Source organism: Pogona vitticeps, chromosome 3, assembly GCF_051106095.1.
Source record: "Pogona vitticeps strain Pit_001003342236 chromosome 3, PviZW2.1, whole genome shotgun sequence".
NCBI classification, from domain to species: Eukaryota; Metazoa; Chordata; class Lepidosauria; order Squamata; family Agamidae; genus Pogona; species Pogona vitticeps.
Window position 1 is genome coordinate 7,077,684 of NC_135785.1, and position 19,819 is coordinate 7,097,502.

General features: G+C 47.8%; 1 protein-coding gene across 3 annotated transcripts; it reads right to left on the minus strand.

Moving 5' to 3' along the window:
• Positions 1–1,219: 1,219 nt before the first annotated feature.
• On the minus strand, positions 1,220–16,442 carry LOC110091602 (mitochondrial ubiquitin ligase activator of nfkb 1-A). Of its 3 annotated transcripts, none has more exons than XM_020815775.3 (5): positions 16,290–16,442; positions 13,721–13,856; positions 10,791–10,878; positions 10,523–10,643; positions 1,220–9,255 (listed from the first exon to the last, which is right to left on the minus strand). In XM_020815775.3, exons 2-5 carry the CDS (start codon positions 13,835–13,837, stop codon positions 8,529–8,531), a joined length of 1,053 nt encoding a protein of 350 aa, XP_020671434.3. In that variant the 5' UTR covers positions 13,838–13,856; positions 16,290–16,442; the 3' UTR covers positions 1,220–8,528. The 3 variants fall into 3 exon arrangements, with proteins under 3 accessions (XP_020671434.3, XP_072852394.2, XP_078245884.1); XM_072996293.2 differs by having other exon boundaries at positions 16,213–16,430; XM_078389758.1 differs by lacking the exon at positions 16,290–16,442 and adding an exon at positions 16,097–16,162.
• Between the last annotated feature and the right edge of the window lie 3,377 nt (positions 16,443–19,819).

Below are 19,819 nucleotides of genomic sequence, written 5' to 3' on the forward strand. Positions count from 1 at the left end.
AGAAGGGAATGGTCAACCACTTCTGTGTATTCAGTAACTGGAAAACCCTGAATGATGACGGTGATGATTGCGATTCACCACTTCAGCAGGTGGTGAATGCTTCAATACTGGAGCCATTCAAGAGAAAACTGGACAATCATCTGTCCGATGTGCTTTGACTTGGATTCCTGCCTTGAGCAGGGGGTTGGACTGGATGGCCTTTAGGGGACCCTTCCAATTCCATGATTCTCTAATTCTGTGGCTAGTCATTCGAGTGCAAGAAGCTCCAGCTTTCTCAGTTGCCTGGAAGTATTGTAACCACTTGGGGTTACTGATTCGATTCCCTCCTTTGAAATGATCCAAAACATCTCCTCTTTGTGACTCTTCTAGTAACAAGGGTGTTAAGGATTGTGTTTGTTTATCCTGTTTGAACTTCCCAGCTAGCGGGGTGGTGGTGGTGGTGGTACATCTTCTCTAGCTATGTTTTGAATCCACCGTTCCGTAGAATTTAAAAAAAAAAAAAAAGTTCAGAATTTTGTACCGCTTTCCGGTTTTCCGACTTTCGTAACAACCACGGGGCTTTGGCCTAGGTACGGAGACATTCAAGGATTCTGGGAGACAGCCAAGCAATTCCTGCAGTTGATCAGCGAGTGACTGGTTCAGCGAAATCCCACTTTGCATCTGTAAAGCTCAGCATCCTGGCAAACGGCACACAAAACAAGATCAGGCTCTTCTGCCTGCAGAAATCTTGGACAGTCCTTTTCTGGGATTAGTGAATAAGCCAGCTGTTCTCTTCAAGCCTCTCCCTTTTGCCTCTTTCTACTTTCTTTTCTTCGGTTTGAAAAGAAAAGGCACCCATAGAAAAGCCAAACCCGCTACATCCACCCACCTGCTTTTGAGGCAAAGACGCCCCCAACCGGAGACAGCTGGTACTGGCTCGGAAGTCAAAAAGTTGTCGCCTGGCTTTTTCAGCCTTGTCACACAAATAAATAATATATAAGCCACATGGGATGTCCGTCTTCGAGTGGCCCACTCCTCTGTCGGGTGAAAATTAAGCCCTTTGATTGATGACTTGAAATGGGGTTGAAAAGCATTTAATCCCGATCCATTGAGGCTAGTGAGGGGCTGCCCCACTTAAGCCTTAAGAATAGCCCCATGGCCACCCCACTCATGCCAGCTGATTTCTCCTTTAACCTAACACACACCCTAGAGGTGGTTTTAGAAAAAATAACACAATCACTACTTTGTTGTTATTTAGTCGTTTAGTCGTGCCCGCCTAGAAATCTACCAGCAGCTCCTGTCCTGAAGTATTCTTTTATACATATACTGTATATATATTGCTACCATGAAGTAACCAAGCATCTCTCTGGCAATTAAATTATGCAAGCAGTACCACAAACAAAACGGTTGTCGTGTGAAACACTCCTAATTAAGAGTCCGAGCCAGGCGTGCTTATTCCTAGAATACTTCATTCCACTTCACTTTTCTACCCTCTCCAAGTTTGAAATTTTTACCTTTGAAACTACAATACCCAGAATCCCCCAACAAGCCCGTCCACTGGAGTTCTTTTTTCCAGATCCCATTTCTGGACGACCGCACACCCAGAAGTGCCACCAGGTTAACTTTTGGGATGAGAAGTCTCAGAATCTCTCAGAATCACCGCTGGTTATGCCTGGCTGGGGGATGATGGGACTTGTTGTGCAAAGAAGCAGCTTTGTTAAGCTTCCCCTCAACAAATCAACATTTTAGATCTCTGGAGCATAAGAAAACATGATTCCCCCCCCTCTCTGCTGGCATTTTTATTTCTAAAAAGAATTGGTGGCATTGTCATTGGCATGAGTCATGGAGCTTGGCTCTTGTGTACGGATGGTGCTGTTTTGAGCTAAGAAGGCATGAACAATGGAAGACAGTTTGTTATTGACATACAGCATTGCAAATGTGCTTGGTTTCATTGAAAATAAGGTAGATGGTTTTGTCTTAGAGCTAGCTGAATAGCTCAGTGGCTTACGTATCTGGCTGTAGAGCCCGAGGTTGGGAGTTCAATCCCCCACTCTGCATCTCACAAGAGCCAGCCTGTGTGGCCTTGGGCCAGCTGCACAATCTCAGGATGATTCCAGAAGATGGGAACCATAGACCACTTCTGAGTACTCTCTACCTAGAAAACCCTGAAAAGGGTCTCCATAAGTCAGAATTGTCTCGATGGCACATGGTTATTATTATGTTTAAATGGAATTTTTAGCATGTATACATTACTGGAACAGCGATGTCTACATTGGCTCGGACATGTCGAGAGAATGGTTGACGGTCGGATTCCAAAGGATCTCCTGTATGGAGAATTAATGCAGGGAAAGTGTCCCAGAGGGAGACCACAGCTGCAATACAAGGAGATCTGCAAGAGGGATCTGAAGGCCTTAGGAATGGACCCCAACAGATGGGAAACGACCTGTGAGCGTTCAGCCTGAAGGCAGGTGGTGCATCACAGCATCTCCCAATTTGAAGAGACCCTTGTCCAGCAGGCCAAGGCAAGGAGGCAGTCCCGAAACTAGCCAAACCAGGGAGCTGGACAGGGGACGGATTGTATTTGTCTCCAGTGTGGAAGGGATTGTCACTCTCGAATTGGCCTTCTCAGCCACACTAGACACTGTTCCAAGTCCTCCATACAGAGCACGATACCATAGTCTTTCGAGACTGAAGGATGCCTAAACAATTATTATTATTATATCTATCTTGCCAACGGCACACAAGGCCCTACGGATATATTTGTATGAAAATTAAGACTGCTAGTATTAGCTAAAAGTGATGAGATAAACTGCTTTGTTTCCACCACCAAACCAATGCACACACATCCCTGAAATAAGAACCCCTTCCCATGCTGTGTGCTGAAGCCAGCATTTCTGAAATGCTCTGGAGCCCTGTGGCTCCCATTTGAGGCATATAATGAAGGAAGAAGAATGTGTGCATTTCCAGGGCTGAGACTCTGATCATCCCCAGCCAGTCCATCTAACATGAGAAGTCCAGCATCATCTGGAAGGCCACACATTGGGTGTCCCTATTATGCCTGCTGTTCCATCTGCTCCTTAATCCCAGTATGCGTTTATGCATTTCCTTTCCCTCTGAGTTCACTGTGAAATACCCCAATGGCAATCATATTTCCTGTATTTAATCCTGAACCTATGATGAAATGGCTTATACACCAAGAAAGCGTATCCATTGATACACTCATTTGAGAAAGCGTGAATGTAGCAAAGTCTCTTTTTACACAATTCATCTCTTTACATTTGCCCCTCCAAGGTACCCTTTGATTAAGAAGGCTGGCACCCTGCCTCTTCCTGCCCACTGGATCCCACCGAGTGGGAAATGTGTGTTTTAAAAACAAAATCTCGGCATCTACAATGGGAATAATTAGGTAAATTGGCATACCCCTAGTTTAACTTGCCCGCCCCTTTCTCTGTTGTTCTCTGGAGGAGGGTGGCTTGTTTGAGCTGCAGCAGGCGCCAGTTCAAGGCAAAGCTAAGAAGCCTTGCTGAGTCAGCCGTGTACCAGGTGTTGTTGTTGCTGTGTGTGTGTGTTTTTTTTTTCTTTCTTGTGAACAGCTAGGGCCAAATGAATTTGAAAACTGAACCAAAGACTCGCTTGGAACCTTTCTTATAGTGCCAGCTTTGGGCCTGGGTTGTCCTGGCAGTCTGAAAAGCTGAGCAAACCAAAATCAAACATTTTCAAAGAGATGGATGTGTTAACTTTTGTTTCTATATACATAACTCCTGCTCAGTGAATCTGTAGCTGGTTTGACAGACCAATCCCTGAAGAGTGCTCCCCAGTGGATCCTCACCAGGAGGGATGTGACATGTTTAGGTGCCATTCAACATCTTTATAAATGACCTGGATGAAGGCACAGCGGGATGGTACATGACACTAAACTGAGAGGGACCGCAAATGCTTCAGGAGGCAGTATCTTTTTAAAAATGGAATCACTAGATTAGTAGATTATGGGAATGCTGTAGATGTAGTATACCTTCATTTCAGCAAGGCTTCTGAGAAGGTCCCTCACAATATTCTTGTTGCCATGCTAGTAAAATGTGAGAGCTAGCAGACACTACTGATGGGCTGTACCCAACCAGTTCCTCATCATGAGGAAAAGTTGAGAGAGCTGGGTATGTTTCAGCTTGAGAAGACTGAGATGTGATATGACGGTCATCTTCAAATATCAAAGGACTGTCACACAGAAGAGGGAGCAAGCTTGTATTCTGCAGCTCCAGAATGTAGGAAATAAATGGATCTGTTAGAGGGGGGAAATACTATTTCAGTTAAATATTAGGAAGAATTTCCTGTCAGTAAGAGTTCTTTTGCAGTGGAAGAGACTACCTTGAAAAGTGGCGAAATTTTCTTCATTGGAGGTTTTTAAAGAAAGCTTGGACAACAACTGCCAGGAATGCTTTATCTGTGGGACTTCTGCTTTAATGAAGCATTGGGGGTGAGGAGAAGCATTGGAGGTGAGGAGTCTTGGGGCCCCTTCCAGCTTCACCCTTCTACGATTCTCTGTTCTTAAAGGTTCCACAGCTAATCAGGGAGGGCAGTGTTCTCAGTCTCAAGTAGACAAGGCTCATGGAAACAAGTGCTGAATGTTAAACCATCCCTTGTATAAATCCCAGTGATTCAGTGGGTCAGCTATAAACAGGACTAGGAAATGGATTTAAGACCACAGCAAGTTTCATCTAGAAACAATGCCATGCCCACCTGTCCTCTGGAGTAACAGATGTTTTGGTAAACAAATAGAACGGCAGAGTTCTTGCTCCCCAAGAGGTCTGGAGACAAAGAGTTACTTGACAAGCAAGCACTGCAGCATCATTGAATCATAGAGGCCATTCTATTTAAGGCCATTTAGTCCAACCCCCTGCTCAAGGCAGGAATTCAAATCAAAGCAGGTCTGACAGAGGGTTGTCCAACTTCCTCTTGAATCTAGTTGTATCTGTCACTCTTGTCTAGGGAAGGGACAGGGAGAATGTGTGGGTCTCCAGATGCCCCTTTACTATAATTTCTGTCACTTCCAAGCGGCACAACTAACAATAAAGACAATGATGGGAGTTGGAAGTCCAACAGCATATGGAGTGTCATAGGTTCCCCATTTTTGGTCTAGAAGGATCATGAGCATTGATGAGTAGATGTTCTTAGGCTCACATCTGTGCCTTGCTGTTGTTTAATCGTGTCCGACTCTTGGTGACCCCATAGACCAGAGCACGCCAGGCCCTCCTGTCTTCCACTGCCTCCCAGAGTTTGGTCAAAGTCATGTCGCTTGCTTCGATGATCCTGTCCAACCATCTCATCCTCTGTCGTCCCCTTCTCCTCTTTTATTCACACTTTCCCAACATCAGGGTCTTTTCCAGGATATCTTCTCATGAGAGGGCCAAAGTATTGAAAGCTCAGCTTCAAGATCTGTCCTTCCATCTGTGCCTTACAAGGTATCTGGTGAGGAAGGCCACCTTTTTCATGCCATACAGCATTGTATGGAATTATTCACAACTTTCCCAAGATGGTGGGGGCAAGGAGAGAAATATTCATGACAGTGGAAGTGCAAGTGGAGTAATACATCCAGAGATTGCACTTTTCTCAGGCTGCACCTCTTAAGATTTCCCCAGCCAACACCTTTCCGAAGTGCGGGCACCAGACCCACGCCAATGGGTCGAGTCTCTGGAAAGGCATATATAGCTTGGCTGGAACAGATGAAGGCACTCTTCCAATTGTGGCAGACAAAACAGAAAACGCTTAGATGTGAGCAGGACTTAAGCAGGTCACCAGAGCAGGTGGGCCTTGACTTCAGGATCTGTTTCTGTTGCTGTCATTAGAGTCCTGCACAATTAAGAGTCCCGGCTCTCTGAAGGACACTTTTATCTCCCTACAGGCCTCCCATTCAAAGCCTTCAGTGATGGCCCCTCTCTCTGTCCCACCAAATGCACATCTGATGAAGACCTGAGAAAAGCCTTTTTCAATGGCTTTCCCCAGATGGCGGAACTCCCTTCCACAGGAGGCAAGGCTGGTCTGCACTTTTCACCTTTATTTTCTTTTCAGTGGACTTTTCAATCGCCATCACGTCTTCTAACGCTGCAGTTCTTTGAGCTTTAATACATTATTTTATTACCGTTGGAGCAGAGTCTGTGTTTCAACCATTCTGTAAGCCGCCTTAGTCTTGTACTTGGAAGAAGGCACAAGATGAAATATATAATACAAATAAAATAAGATACACCTGGAGTTTTCCTGGATTCAGACTCTTCCCCCCCCCCCCATTTCCATTTGCTAGGGGGGTCTTGCATTTCAGCAGCAGCAGCAGCAGCAAAAACCCCTCTGAGGTTCACTGGGGACCGGACTTTGCACTTCACTCTGCTTGTTTGTTGTGTTTTAAAGATAAGGTGCATTTCCCTTCCGCTTCACCTGTCCGCCCTCCCTCTCCCGAACATCTGTTCTGTTGGTCTTTAGATTAAAGAGGCAAGGCAGGCTTGGGTGGATTTGTCAATTTAATCCATAATAAGTCTCAGTTCCACATACTCTGCAAAGCAGTTCTACCAAGTGCCGATCCAATGTTCAGCTCAATCCCAGAGACAAACCCATTGACCCCGTTCATCAGCAAAAACAGTCTGGGACAGAATGAGGAAGTCTCCACGGCTTATTCAGAGTTCAATGCCAATAATCCCTTGGAAAAGCCAGAGGACGGAGGCCAGTTTTATCCAAAAAGCATCAGATGGAGGTGCTGAATATCCTGCTGCCATGGCTTGATTGACACTCTGTCTCTGATGCAAGAGTGAGAAATAAGCGGGTCTCTGGACCAAAGTCTGGGAAAGCTATATTCCTGGACTACAACTCCCAGAATCAACACATGCCCGCTGGGGGGGGCAGGCAGGGGAAGGATTCAGGGAACTGTTGTCCAGCAAAGGAATTTTTCCAACCTTTGTTCCAAATGTCGTGCTGTCGCTCCATCATCCTTCATTATTGGCTATGCTGGCTAGGGCTGATGGGAGCTGTAGTCCAAGAGCATCTCAAGGGTCACATGTGGTCTGCTCCTGAATTAGTGCTCCTATAAGGAAGAAATCTGAAAAAATCCAGGATGAGCAACAAGGATGAGCCAGTGATGTGCGTGTATACAGCACTTGCCATTTAGTGATGGGCTCGCTCAAGGCAAAGGGCCTTCTCCGACTTCAGTGGCAGAATGACACTGATAATCGACTCAAGTAGACCTGGTAGGGTACAAACAGCACACTTCATCCAGAGTTGCCAGGAAGAGCAGGCGTGCCTCCAGGATATCCATACTGGTCATCTCCCGAAGGACCCATACAGGGCAGTTTTCATTACAGCCTCTGTGTTGAGGCAGCTTGGATGCCATTCCACATGGCAGGTGCAACGTGGAAAAGCTTCAGATAAGGATACATGCCCGCCATCATCTTACACCAGTGGTTCCCAAACTTGGGACCCCAGAGGTTCTTGGACTAAAATGCCCAGCCATCACAGTTCGTAGTGGAAGGCTTCTGGGAGTTGCAGCCCAGGAACATCTGGGGAACCAAGATTGGGAACCACTGCCCTACAGCCTGCCCCGTCACCAGTACCCAAGTGCTCCCTGCCAGCATTGATATCAAACTGGACCTGGTCCAAACAAAAACAGCCACCTGTAAAAATACCTGTGAAAACTAACTCCCAAGTTACAGCACAATACGAAAAGAGGCAGCCCTTGTAGAGTATTAAGCCACAACGTGTTGCTTTCCACTTTTGAGAACCTTGTTTTTCTCAGAGTCTAAAGGGAGCGATCAGGTTGGCTTGGAGAAGTTACTAGCTAAGAAGGGGACTTTGCCCAGATTCCAGAAGGCCTAAGGTAGGAAACATAGGTTGGGAGTGAAGATCTTTAACCCCTACTGCAGCAGTGGTCCAAAAATGGCCTAGGAGCAATACACAGCCCCAAAGCGCAGTTCTGAGAAAACTTCAGCCCAGGAAACAAAGCTACTACAAATATATATTTATCTATCTGCATGAGGTGTGTTGCAACCTTATTTTCAAAACACCCCAAGAAATCAAATCTGGAAGGACAAGTTCAGGCCTTCCCTGTTGTGGATTTTCTGCCATTTCTGGCCAATTCCAGGTCTCGTTTGACCCACAGCAGTTGGCAGAGCAAATATATGGGCGTCCAGGCTGCCTCCCCTTCCACTTCTTTCTCTGTACAATCTTTCTCCCGGGTGGTTTGGGAGCCCTTCTCACCTCCTCGGCAGGATGTCCAACACAACACAACTCAAAACAACTCACAAGCTCTTCCACACTGCTTTAAGTCCAGGAGAAGGGAGAGGATGGCTCAGGCAAGCGTCATTGTGCCATCCGCTGTGGACCTACCCACGTGGTGGTCAGGGTGAGGGACATGAACAGATCGCACACCGGTGGACTCTACTCACCGAAGCCAAGAGGTAGAGCATGTGTGAAGGAGGTTCATCGAACTGCACGCTTCTTCTGTTCAAACACTCGCATGCCATGCTGGTGGAGTCTGGTGAACACATGCAGGTTACTGAGGTGGATCTGTCCCCTTAGGCCTGATAGAGGGGAACCACCCGGTCTATGTGGCCCCTGCAGATGGGGCAGGACCGGTTGGGCAAGGCTTGGAAGCAACGGAAGCAGCAGCAGACATGGCCGCAGGGCAGAAGGACGCACTCCCGGAGATTGGTAAGGCAAATGATGCAGCTGTTTTCGGGGGGCTCTTCTGCTGGATCCAGGGGGCTGAGGTTGTGGCGCAACAAGCTCTCGTATTCTCGCCGCTGCGCCTCCTGCTCCCGCTTCAACTTGCGATGCTGGTAGGCTCGGCAGAGGGCGTGCAGGACGACGGCGGCAGAAGCCAAGCCGCACAAGAGGGCCGCCCACTTCCAGAAGCTGCTCGCGGACCGGAGGTCAGCCAACAGCGTCTGCCAGTCCCCGAGACACAGGAAGTAGGCCGAGCCGTCGGTCGGAGGCTGGAGGTGGAGGGAGCCATCGGGGCGCAGGGCCAGCTCGCCGATTCCGGTGAGGCTGCTCCCCACGAGGAGCATCTCCTCTGTCTCCAAAAAGCCCTTGGGCTTCTCGCCGCTCAGGTAGTGACTTAGCAGGTCCCTGAAGCCGTGTGAGGTCTGCTGGAAGCGCTCATACACAGTCTCCAGGGGCAGCTCGACCGCATCAAGGGGCGAATCCACACTCACCTGCCCCACTGCGTGGCTGCTGGGGGACGTCAGGACAAATGGGACCGTGTGCACTTGCTCCAGCACCACCCGTTCGCTGTCGGTCCTGGAACAGAAGGAGAGCGCTCAGAGGATCTGCTTTCAGGGAGGTTCAACCTCTGTCCCACAAAGTGGATCCCACAAGGCGAGCGAACAGCAAACCTTGCTAAGGAAAATATGATACACTATACGGACAATGCACAATAGACACATTTAGCAGCGTTTTACCCATCTGGCTTGCTCTGCTCCACAAAGCAAGCTCAAGGGGGCTCAAGAACTGGATGGCTCCCACCCTTGTGGAAGATCAGTTTTGCGCAGCCTGATGCTCTTCCAATGCACTGGACAACAACGACCATGACACTACGGTTGTGCCACAGGGGGATGGTGGAAGTTGTCACCTGACACATCTGGTGGGGGCTGAGTCTCCAGGCACAGGATCATGGGTGGTGTTTAATATTTCAAAGAAAGACCCTAGCCTTGAACAAGAAAGGAAAAAGTTGCTCCCGGACTGTCTCTACAATCCCACCCCACCTCTGCTTCTCTATCATTCTATCATCTATCTATCTACCTGGCTGGTTCAGTGGTTTAGGTTTCTGGCTGCAAAGCCAGAGGTTGGGAGTTCGATTCCCCCTCTGTGCCTCCTGGGAGTACAGCCAGACTGTGTAGCCTTGGGCAAAAGCTGCACAGTCCCAGGGCACCCCCCAGAAGAAAAGAATGGTCAGCCACTGCTGTGTATTCTTCACCTAAAAAATCCGGGGAATGGTCACCATGTCAGAATTGACTCCATGGCACATGATGATGATCCATCCATCCATCCATCCATCCATCCATCCATCCATCCATCCATCCATCCATCCATCCATCCATCCATCCATCCATCCATCCATCCATCCATCCAATCTAATCAATATATCTATCTAATCTATCCATCTGTCCATCCTTTTTTTCAATCCGTTGCTTCTTCTTCCGGAGAACAGTGCTCTATTAGAGCGGATAAAGGCGGTTTCCCTTTTTATCAACTTACACAGCCAGACTGGCCTCATTCAGGGAGTGTTTGGTGTTGTGCCTTCAAACTTTTTCCTAAGCCTGTCCCCTTTTGGCGCTTGGGCTAAGGAGCAGAGGTCTGTCCTAAACCTCCCTCCCCCAGCCCACGGGAACCAGAAGAGCACAAACCAGCCTCTTTTATGGGGACACTATTTTTCTACTGTAGGCCAGTGTTAATCCCTAATGCAGGGAGGAGCACCCATGGAAAATCCAAGGGCCCTTAGCCTTGCTGGAGGTGGCACCCAGCCCCTCCGGGCAGAACCGGGAATGGCCGCTTGCCCTTGGCTCACCAGCTCCGGGCCAGGCTGTTCCAGATCAGGCGATGCTCCTTCAGCACCAGTCTCTCGATCACACCCTGCAGTTCCTTGTGGTACGGGCTGGTCAGAGGCGCCTCAGCAGGCTGCACCACTCCTGAAGGGGGAAGAAAGTGGGGCTTTTGAGGAGTAGGATGGGTGAGAGGGGAGAATGCGGAACGCATCGGGAAAGGGCTGCAGTGCGGTGGACGGCTGCCGGCCATTTAAAAAACCCAGACGAGATCCGTCTTGCAGGAATCCTTACCTTCAATGGCAACGTAGCGCAGGCAACTGCTCCCCGTGGCAGAGAGAATGACACACAGATCGTCGCTGACCTGAAGCTTGGGAGCCTCCTATGCAGCGAGGGAGAGGGAGGGACAAAAGAGAAGAGACAGAATAAAAGAAACCACCGGAACTAGAGGAACTGTGAAATCCTGAGTTCAAATCTTCCCCACCTTGCAATTTCACCAGCTAGCCTTAGTCAATTCCACTCCATCACAGGAATGGAAGTCAGCCTGAATTAGGCTGGTTAGACAACCCCCTGGCAGATCTCCTTTGACTGGCATTCCTGCCCTCAGCAGGGGACTGGACTCGATGGCCTTAGAGGTCCCTTCCAACTCCATGATTCTATGAATGCTCACTAATGAAGCAACCACCACCTACAGCCAAGGTGGCAGCGGCTCCTCCTCAACACCTCACATCTGTTACTCTGGACACGACGTTACTTGACTAACAGCCATTCATAAATGCCTCCTCTTCTACTGATGCGTTTAAAAAAAGGATGGGAGGGATACGGATGGATGGATGTGCTCGCGCACACGCACGCACACACACACACACACACAGAGTTGTTCTTGGATGGAAACTCCCTTCCGCCTTCGCCCACACAGCCGAAGAGGAAGGATGCTGGGAGCTGTAGTCTAGGTCAAAAGATTCTCACTCTGGGCACAACTGTTTCGGAAGTCGCCAAAGTTACTGGCCCTCCATGAACCCTGGGACTGCCCTGGGACTCCCAATAGCAATGGACAGTTTGGTTTAAGGTAGACAAGAGGAACCATGACTTTCTAAAACCTGTGCTTAATTACTGGTTGCGTGAAGCGATGCTTCTTCTTGGGGATCGTAAATCTAACAGCAATCAGTTTCATTGCATAGGCTCCCTCCCCCTAATGGCTGAGCAGGGCTGCTGAACGCAGGACATGGTGGTGGTTGTTCATGAATAGGGTCGCCGTAAGTCGGAGGTGACTTGGCAACATATGGCAACCACAGTGCCATGCACACCCCAATCCCAGTGGTTGTTCATGAGGGACATGCACAGGTCTGTATATACAAGGAGATTCTGTGTATTTCATCTTTTGGCACTCCCCAGCGACAAGATGGAGTCAAATAATACTGGTGTATCTTTCAGACTTGTTGGGAGCACTTTCAAGACAGCATGCAAAGTCCTGTGAACGTTGTTATTTAACATTTTATGCATATTGAAAACAATACTTCTACACGAAGATATATATAAAAGCAACCAGAAGTACCACCACCCTCCTCATCATGTGCTGTGAAGTTAATTTTGATTTATGGTGACTAATTTCCAGTAGAGAATACTTAGAAGTACTTTACCTTTCCATTCCTCTAGGGGGCACCCTGGGCACCCTATGCAGCTTACCCAAGGCCACGCAGGCTAATTCTTTTCTGAAGAGGCCCCAGTGGGGGAATCAAACTTCCAACATCTGGCTGTGCAGTCAGGGACCTAATCCACTGAGATATCCAGCCAGCTAGTAGTAATGTATTTAAAAAGTAAGGTGAAAGGGGGACAAAGCTGAACTACACCAGGTGAAAGCTTGCAATACCAGGGAATTTTACAATGGCCAAAATCTATTGCTTAGCATAGTAAATCACACTAGCGTAGCCCATTGAATCAATGGGGATTTGGTGAGTGAACTCCTCCATAAGTCCCAAAATGGGCCTACTCTAACTGCAATTTACTTTAGCAGAGGAAGGCGCCATTAGATTTGGCCCATTTGAATCAATGGAACACACAGAGAAGTCGTCTCACCAAATCCCCATTGATTCAACAGGCCTCCTGTTGTGTGATTTACTACACAGAGCAATCTTTCAGCCAAATTTACCTATTTGACTAAAATAAGAATTCGTGTAGCGTGTCTCGCATCAGAATGTTGAGAAATCCAAATACGGTAATGGGTGTCACCACATGAAGTTCCCTGCTCTTGAGGAACTGTGGAGGAAATCTCCTGGGCATGTTGACACCATCAAGAGGGCCCATCTAGATGACCTCAGGGATGAAATGAGTCAATAATGGAGAAGACAGTCTTGCAGACAACCAGCTTCAAACGAGATACTTCAAGACAGGCTAACACAAATTTGTGCAACATTATGTGCCCCATCCAGAAATCTTGCCAAAATAATCTGCATCCCCATAATAACACTTGCAATGTGTTTTGTAACTATTAAACGACAATAGGATCCCGATTCACAGAATCACTGATTCACTTATTCACGGTCCGAAAATATTAAAAATATTAAAAGAAAACTCCTAGAGAAATATATTTCCACAGCATCATTAGAAGAACCGGCCACTAGAGAGAGCCAGAGATCACTGCTATTAAAATACAGTGGTGCCTCGCATTACGTTAATTCGTTCCAGCGAAATTGCTGTAGAACGAAAATGTCATAAAGCAAAATTAAAAAGCTCATAGAAACGCATTAAAACCCGTTTAATGCATTCCGATAGGCTGGAAACTCACCGTCCAGTGAAGATCCTCCATAGGGCGGCCATTTTCGCTGCCTGTGCAGCGAGGAATCCGTCCCAGAAAACAGCGGGGGGGCATTTTGTTTACCCGGCGGCCATTTTGAAACCACCAATCAGCTGTCCGAAAGTCGTCGTTTTGCGAAGAATCGGTTCCCGAAGCAGGGAACCGATCATCGCAACGTGAAATTCCCCCATAGGAAACATTGTAAAGCGATTGCAAAAGCGATTGCAAAAAGTTCGTCGTAATGCAGTTTCATCGTTAAGCGGAGTGATCGTAAAGCGAGGCACCACTGCAGTGTTCTCTATAATCCACATTTTCAGCATCCACAGGAGGGTTGGGAACCGTTTCCCTGTGAATACAGAGGTCCTATTGTATTCCTATGCGGTGTTCTCTCCCCCCAAAATAGTGAGAGACAAGCTGTACATCCGCATACCTGAATCTTGGCCACCACTTTGGCCTTCTTCCTGTGCAGGTAATAGAAAAGGCCAGAGAAAGCCAGGCTCGATCCCAAGCAGATGAGCTCCCCCGGCGTGAGGGGCCAAGCATCCATCAGAACGTCTTTGCTGTGACTGCAAGAAAAGCAGAAGCAGATGAAGAGGAACGCAGGAATGATGAAATGTCTCACCACTCAGTAACCACTTTGAGGACGGTGGCCGAAAGATGGGCGCCAACCATACAGGACAAGAAGTGCTTATGCAGAAAGCCAGATGGTGACAAGGGATGATCATGCAGGCCCAAGGTACTGATTTTTTTTTAAATTCAGCAGCAAAAATCATGCAAGGGCTGATTGAGTCCAGATTGCTTTATGCCCAGAGCTTTGTTTCATGTGACCATTTGGTGTGCCCTTTAATTTCAAGTTGATACCAGCCTGGCATTAAACAGCCTTCCCTTTAATATCATAGCTTAGAAAGTCAAAATTCTTTTGGCACAGTGAACCAGGCACCACTGAGGTCTATCAGATGGAAAGCTACTCCTAAGACTACCAATCAAAGAAATTGTGGATCTATTCTGATTTTCAACTTCCTTGGGAAGTTGGCAGTGACGGGAAAACACAGGCGCTTATAAACAAGGCAGATAAATTGCACTTTTAAAACGCTTCATCATATTGGCATGAAGAGCCTTGTTTTTGTTTGTTATGTCTCACTTTTCCTCCAGGAAGGTCACAGTGGTTTACAAGAATATGCCCTTCCTCTCTTTAGCCTCCTAAAAACTCTGCAAGTTAAATCAGGCTGAAAGAGGATGATGGTTAGCCAGCAAGGGGCTCTAGGGATCTGAACCTGAATTTCTGAAGTTGTGGTTCAAAATCCCAATGGCCTCACCCCCTTGGGTGTAATAATCCAAAATGAGAAGATGAAACACCAACCAATTTTTCCCCAGGAAGAATATCGGAGCAAACCTCCTGGAGGATGGAATCGGAGATTTCCACACCTCCACAGGAGTCGACGTCCTCCTAGTCATCTGGCTGTTCTTCTGGAAACAAGTTGAGCCACTTGGTTTTGTTTCTATGTATGTATGAGAGTCAGAGACCTTTTGAATTGTGGTGCTGGAGGAGGCTCTTGAGAGTCCCCTGGATTGCAAGGAGAACAAACCTATCCATTCTGAAGGAAATCAACCCTGAGTGCTCACTGGAAGGACAGATCCAGAAGCTGAGGCTCCAAGACTTTGGCCATCTCATGAGAAGAGAAATCTCCCTGGAAAAGCCCCTGATGTTGGGAAAGTGTGAAGGCAAGAGAAGAACGGGACGACAGAGGACGAGAAGGTTGGAGAGTGTCACCGAAGCGACCAACATGAATTTGACCAAACTCCGGGAGGCAGTGTAGGACAGGAGGGCCTGCCGTGCTCCGGTCCGTGGGGTCATGAAGAGTTGGACACGACTAAACAAGAACATTTAATGAGTGGTTTCGCCAGTTCCACACCATCTCCCTCAGTAAGTTTCCATGGCTAAATGGGGATTCGAACTCTGTTCTCCAGAACCCTAGTCTGCCACCATCTACTCCACCACACTGGGTTACCCCAGGTTGTTGTTGTTATTATGTGCCATTAAGTCAGGACAGACCTATAGTGACCCTAATAGGGTTTTCAAGGTAAGAGAGGTATTTAAGGAATGGCTTTACCAGTTCCACTCCCTCAGTGAGTTTCCCTAGCTGAGCAGGGATTTGAACGCAAGCCTCCTGCATTCTAGTCCAACACCCTGTTCACTACACCGCACTGGTATGTGGTGCACATATTTGCTTTATATACCACTGGTCCCCAACCTTGGGCCTCCAGATCTTCTTGGACTACAACTCCCAGAAGCCTTCACCACCACCTCTACTGGCCAGGATTTCTGGGAGTTGAAGTCCAAGAACATCAAGTTTACACGTTTACTGCAAACAAGACAGTAAACATAATAATTATACAATCAAAACTATACACACATACACATATTTTGTATTCAGACAAGCCAGCCTGCTGGGGGGGAAGTGAGGCGGGCCATGAGATGCCACGGCAGGCCTCTGAGGGCTGGTTTTCTAGGCAGGGGCCTTGCTCCTCAAGCCCACTTGCAACCTGGTCTACTCCACAGGGCTGTCGTAAGGATGAAGGGGCGAGGCGTGCTCGTGGGAGCCAAGAAGTGTGTGCCAGGGTGGGGTGGGTGAGGGGCCTTAGAAATATACCATACAATCAATCTCAGCTCCCAGGCCTGACTTTTGGGGACTACAATTCCCAGAATCCCCCCAGCCAGCATGTGATTCTGGGAATTGTAGTCCAAAAGAGGGGGGAAAGGGAACACTCCCAAGCGCCGAAACAAATGACTAAATAAGCAACCAACCAGCGACGCTCTGCATATGCTCAGAGGGACCTCGGTCTTAGCATCCCGTGCCTTTCAGGGCTCAGGGGCCGGAATTGGAGCCTAGGGGTAACAAGACAGTGAAATGAGACACTCACCCCCCCTTCGCAACAGTTACCACGCCACGTTTGTGATCCTCATCGCTTGTTCCCCCCCCCCCCCAGGAAACACACACCTTCTTCCGCCGCGGAACTAAAGTTACGCGTTCGGGACCTCGCGGAGGCTCCAACACGTGGTCCCCGCCGCGATGGTGCGTGGGAAATGAAGTCCGTCGCGGCTCAGACCGACAGCACGCCGCCACGGGCCTCCCTTGGCCTCCGGGACTACGACTCCCAGCACTCTTTGCGCCTACGGGAGGGGTGGGGAGCTCTTCGGGCGCCCGGGAAATGCTTCCCTAGTGAATCGTTTCCCGCTGGGCCCCTGTGGACTACAAAGCCCATCGCACCTAGCAGGAGCCTTGCTGGGAAGATTTGGGCGGTTTAAACCAGAACCCCTGGAGGCTTCCAGGCATGGGAAACATGGGTTGTTTTTTAACCATGGAGGCTTCAGGGCCGCCCATCTGCCCCCTCCCCCCAATACGTCTTAAAGGTGGTGGTTTCATCCTGCTGCCCATCCACGTGGAAGGAGTGAAAAGGTGCCCACCTTGAGAACCACCCAACTCCGGTCTCCCAGACAGAAAAGCCTCGTGTCCTTCCTTGCAAATTAAACTGCCTCGTGTTTGGTCGTCTTTTTCTGCTTTCCTGATTTTCCCCAACATGGTCCTCTTTTCTAAATCCAGCCTGACCGTCTTAAATGCATGCAGATAATAATCTTGGACAAGCCTACCTCAGAGTGATCTCCACTAAGTGTGGTTATGTTTCTAGATTATGCTGTGGGGGTTCATCTGCACAAGTTGCCTGGAAGTGTGCTTCCACATGGAGAGCTGTTTCTCATAAATACAGGTGCACACTAACTTTATTATCCTGCTCTGAAAGAGCAAGGAATAAATTATTTAACAAGGGCTACAACAGATACAAGACCCACAAGACCTCGGAAAACACTTTGCAACTTTCTGGGGGGTGGGTGGGGTTGAGAAACACTGGTTCCTCCCCCCCCCCTTTTTTTTCTAATTCTGCAGTAATCAGAAAGGCTGGAGGAGAATGGAGGGGAAGACATCCACTGGAGAATTACAACTTGGTGATGGTGTAAAATTATGTGAATGGAACAGGAAGACTACCCAGGGAAACATCTTTCTAAAGTGCCCCTTGGCTCACATTCTCTCTGCAGCTGAGCTTTGTGGAGCACATTGCCTCAGCCCCTGAGAAATGAGTGGGATTCATTCTCACATATTATTGCACAATAAATGTGACTGGTTCTTCGGTACGCTTGCACAGGAAATAGGCAGAGTTATCGTCGTCTTATTTTGCCATTTCAATAATTCTCAGCTGTGGAGTCAGCCACCGTTGCAGCCCCAGTAAAGGTGGATAAGCAGTGCATTAAGAAATGCCCCCTCCCAATATTTGTTGAGACTAAAGGTTCCAGATGGAGATGGGCACGAACCGGTTCGTCAAGGTGGCAGCACAGGTGCTGCTGCTCTCCTCCGCAGATCAGCCACTCATCAGGCCCAGATTGCTTGCTTTTCCCACCTCCTTGGCTAATCCCCCAGTCACGAGAAGGAGCACAGACTTCTCTGCCCTGCCTCTTTTCTCTGATTGGGAGATCAGCCAAGAGGGCGGAGCAGAGAAGTCGGAGCTCTTGCCGGGACTGGAAGATCAGTTGAAAAGGTGGAAAAAGCAAGCAGGCCTCGGCCTGGCGAGCGGTCAATTGAGTCAGAGGCAGCAGTGGAGGGGAGCAGCAGTGGCTGGGCTGCCGCCTTGACGAACTAGGACGAACCTGTTCATGCCCATCTCTAGTTCCAGATCAGGAAAGGCTGAAGATTGTCAGTTTCAGGGATACATGGCCTTCACTTTATAGCAAAGGGGAGTTAGGATGAGCGCTAAAACATTCCACTGTGCTGTCACAGATCCAGAAATGTGAACTGTGTTTGTAGGGCTGCATTGAAGTCCAATACTATCTACCACACCATCTCTCTCAGGTTATCCCCGGTGAAATGAACACTGTCAAAGACATCTTAATCTACAGGAACCTTGTGGACTCTGCTCACAATCTGAGTTTGATCCCGATGGGCTCAGATAGCTGGCTCAAGGTTGACTCAGCCTTCCATCCTTAATAGATCAGTAAACCTGAGTACCCAGCTCGCTGGGTGGGTGTGTCTGTGCAATGTGTAGCCTCCATAATTAAATTGTAAACTGCCCAGAGAGTGATTTAAGTGCTACAGTCCGGTAGCACACTGAGTCATTTGGTTCCACTGCTTTGAAAAGTTACCTTTTTTTGGACTCCTAAGTCCTCTTCATAGCCAGTAGCCACGCTGGATGGGCAATTTTGGGAGCTGTAGTCCAAGAAATAATTTTTCCAAGCTATATTTCTTTACAATGCCAGGATATCTCAGATAAAAGAGCGCTTAAAGAAGTTACTTTCTGACTTCTGGCTTGACTTCTCTGCGATGAGACAGCAGGAGGAGGACGGATTTCTGTCTCCTAGGCTGAATTCCGAACTGTTTGGGACCCCCCCGGGGGGTAAAACCACCCCGAAGAGATGGTGAAATGGGGGAGAAGCCTGTTGATCATGTGAGGGGGCGGCGGTTACCCACGTTTGATCCAGGAAACTCCCCAATCAACCAGCGGGTGGAAACAAGAAACTGAATAAGCCCGCTTGCCAGTCGTCGGCAGCTGGCAAATGAAGAAGCGATAGACTAGCCAAATTAAACATCGTCATTAATACAGGGTGAGATACAAAATCTTAATTATACTATTCTATAACTATCCCTGGATGAAATAATCCCTCTAACAGGGAAAAAAAGAGAGGGTCTCTGGGCCCCAACTCTAAATTAAGCAGGGGTGGATCTGGAGCAGGGGAAAGAGACACATGGAGAAGCAAAGAAAATAAATTGGACATTAATAAAACACTTAATTATATTGCAAGGAAAGAAATTCTGTATTACTTTGGTGCTAAACTTAAGAAATCATCTTCCTGAAATTGTTTTTGCAAACAACGCTCAGTAATGTCAACAGTGCCAACAGTGTTGGCAAATAGCCCAGAAACATGACCTTGAAAAAGCCTAGAAACCTGATTTGAAACCCTTGTTTTGTCTTTCCGGTTTCTTCTTCTTCTGAGAACTGACTAAAACATACAATTAACTTTGGAAAGCCTAATAAAAACATGGAGTGAATGGGACACTTGAAATACAAGTATCTGGCATCTAAGGACATAATGTCACAACAAGGAGATTTTTGGGAGGAAACAAAATCTACCCTACAAACAATCTTAGAAATAGCGAGATCCCAGAACCAAGACACACAATCGTTCATGAAACAACTAAAGGATGATATTCAAGAAAATACAGAAAACACTGAACAAAGAAATGTGAAGGTGAAGAATGATGTATGCCAATGAAAAGAAGGACTGGAGGAAATCAGAGCAGGACGCTCAGGAGAGCTGAGGATAATCTTAGCTGTGTTGAGGGAAGATAAGGGGTGGAAATCAGCAGCATTAATTAAAAATAGCCTTGAAGTCCTATTGGAGTTAGATTGAATGCATAAAGATCTATTGGAGATTGATCAAGTGTACAAAATGCTTTCAGATTACATAAGGGACGGCAGAATATTT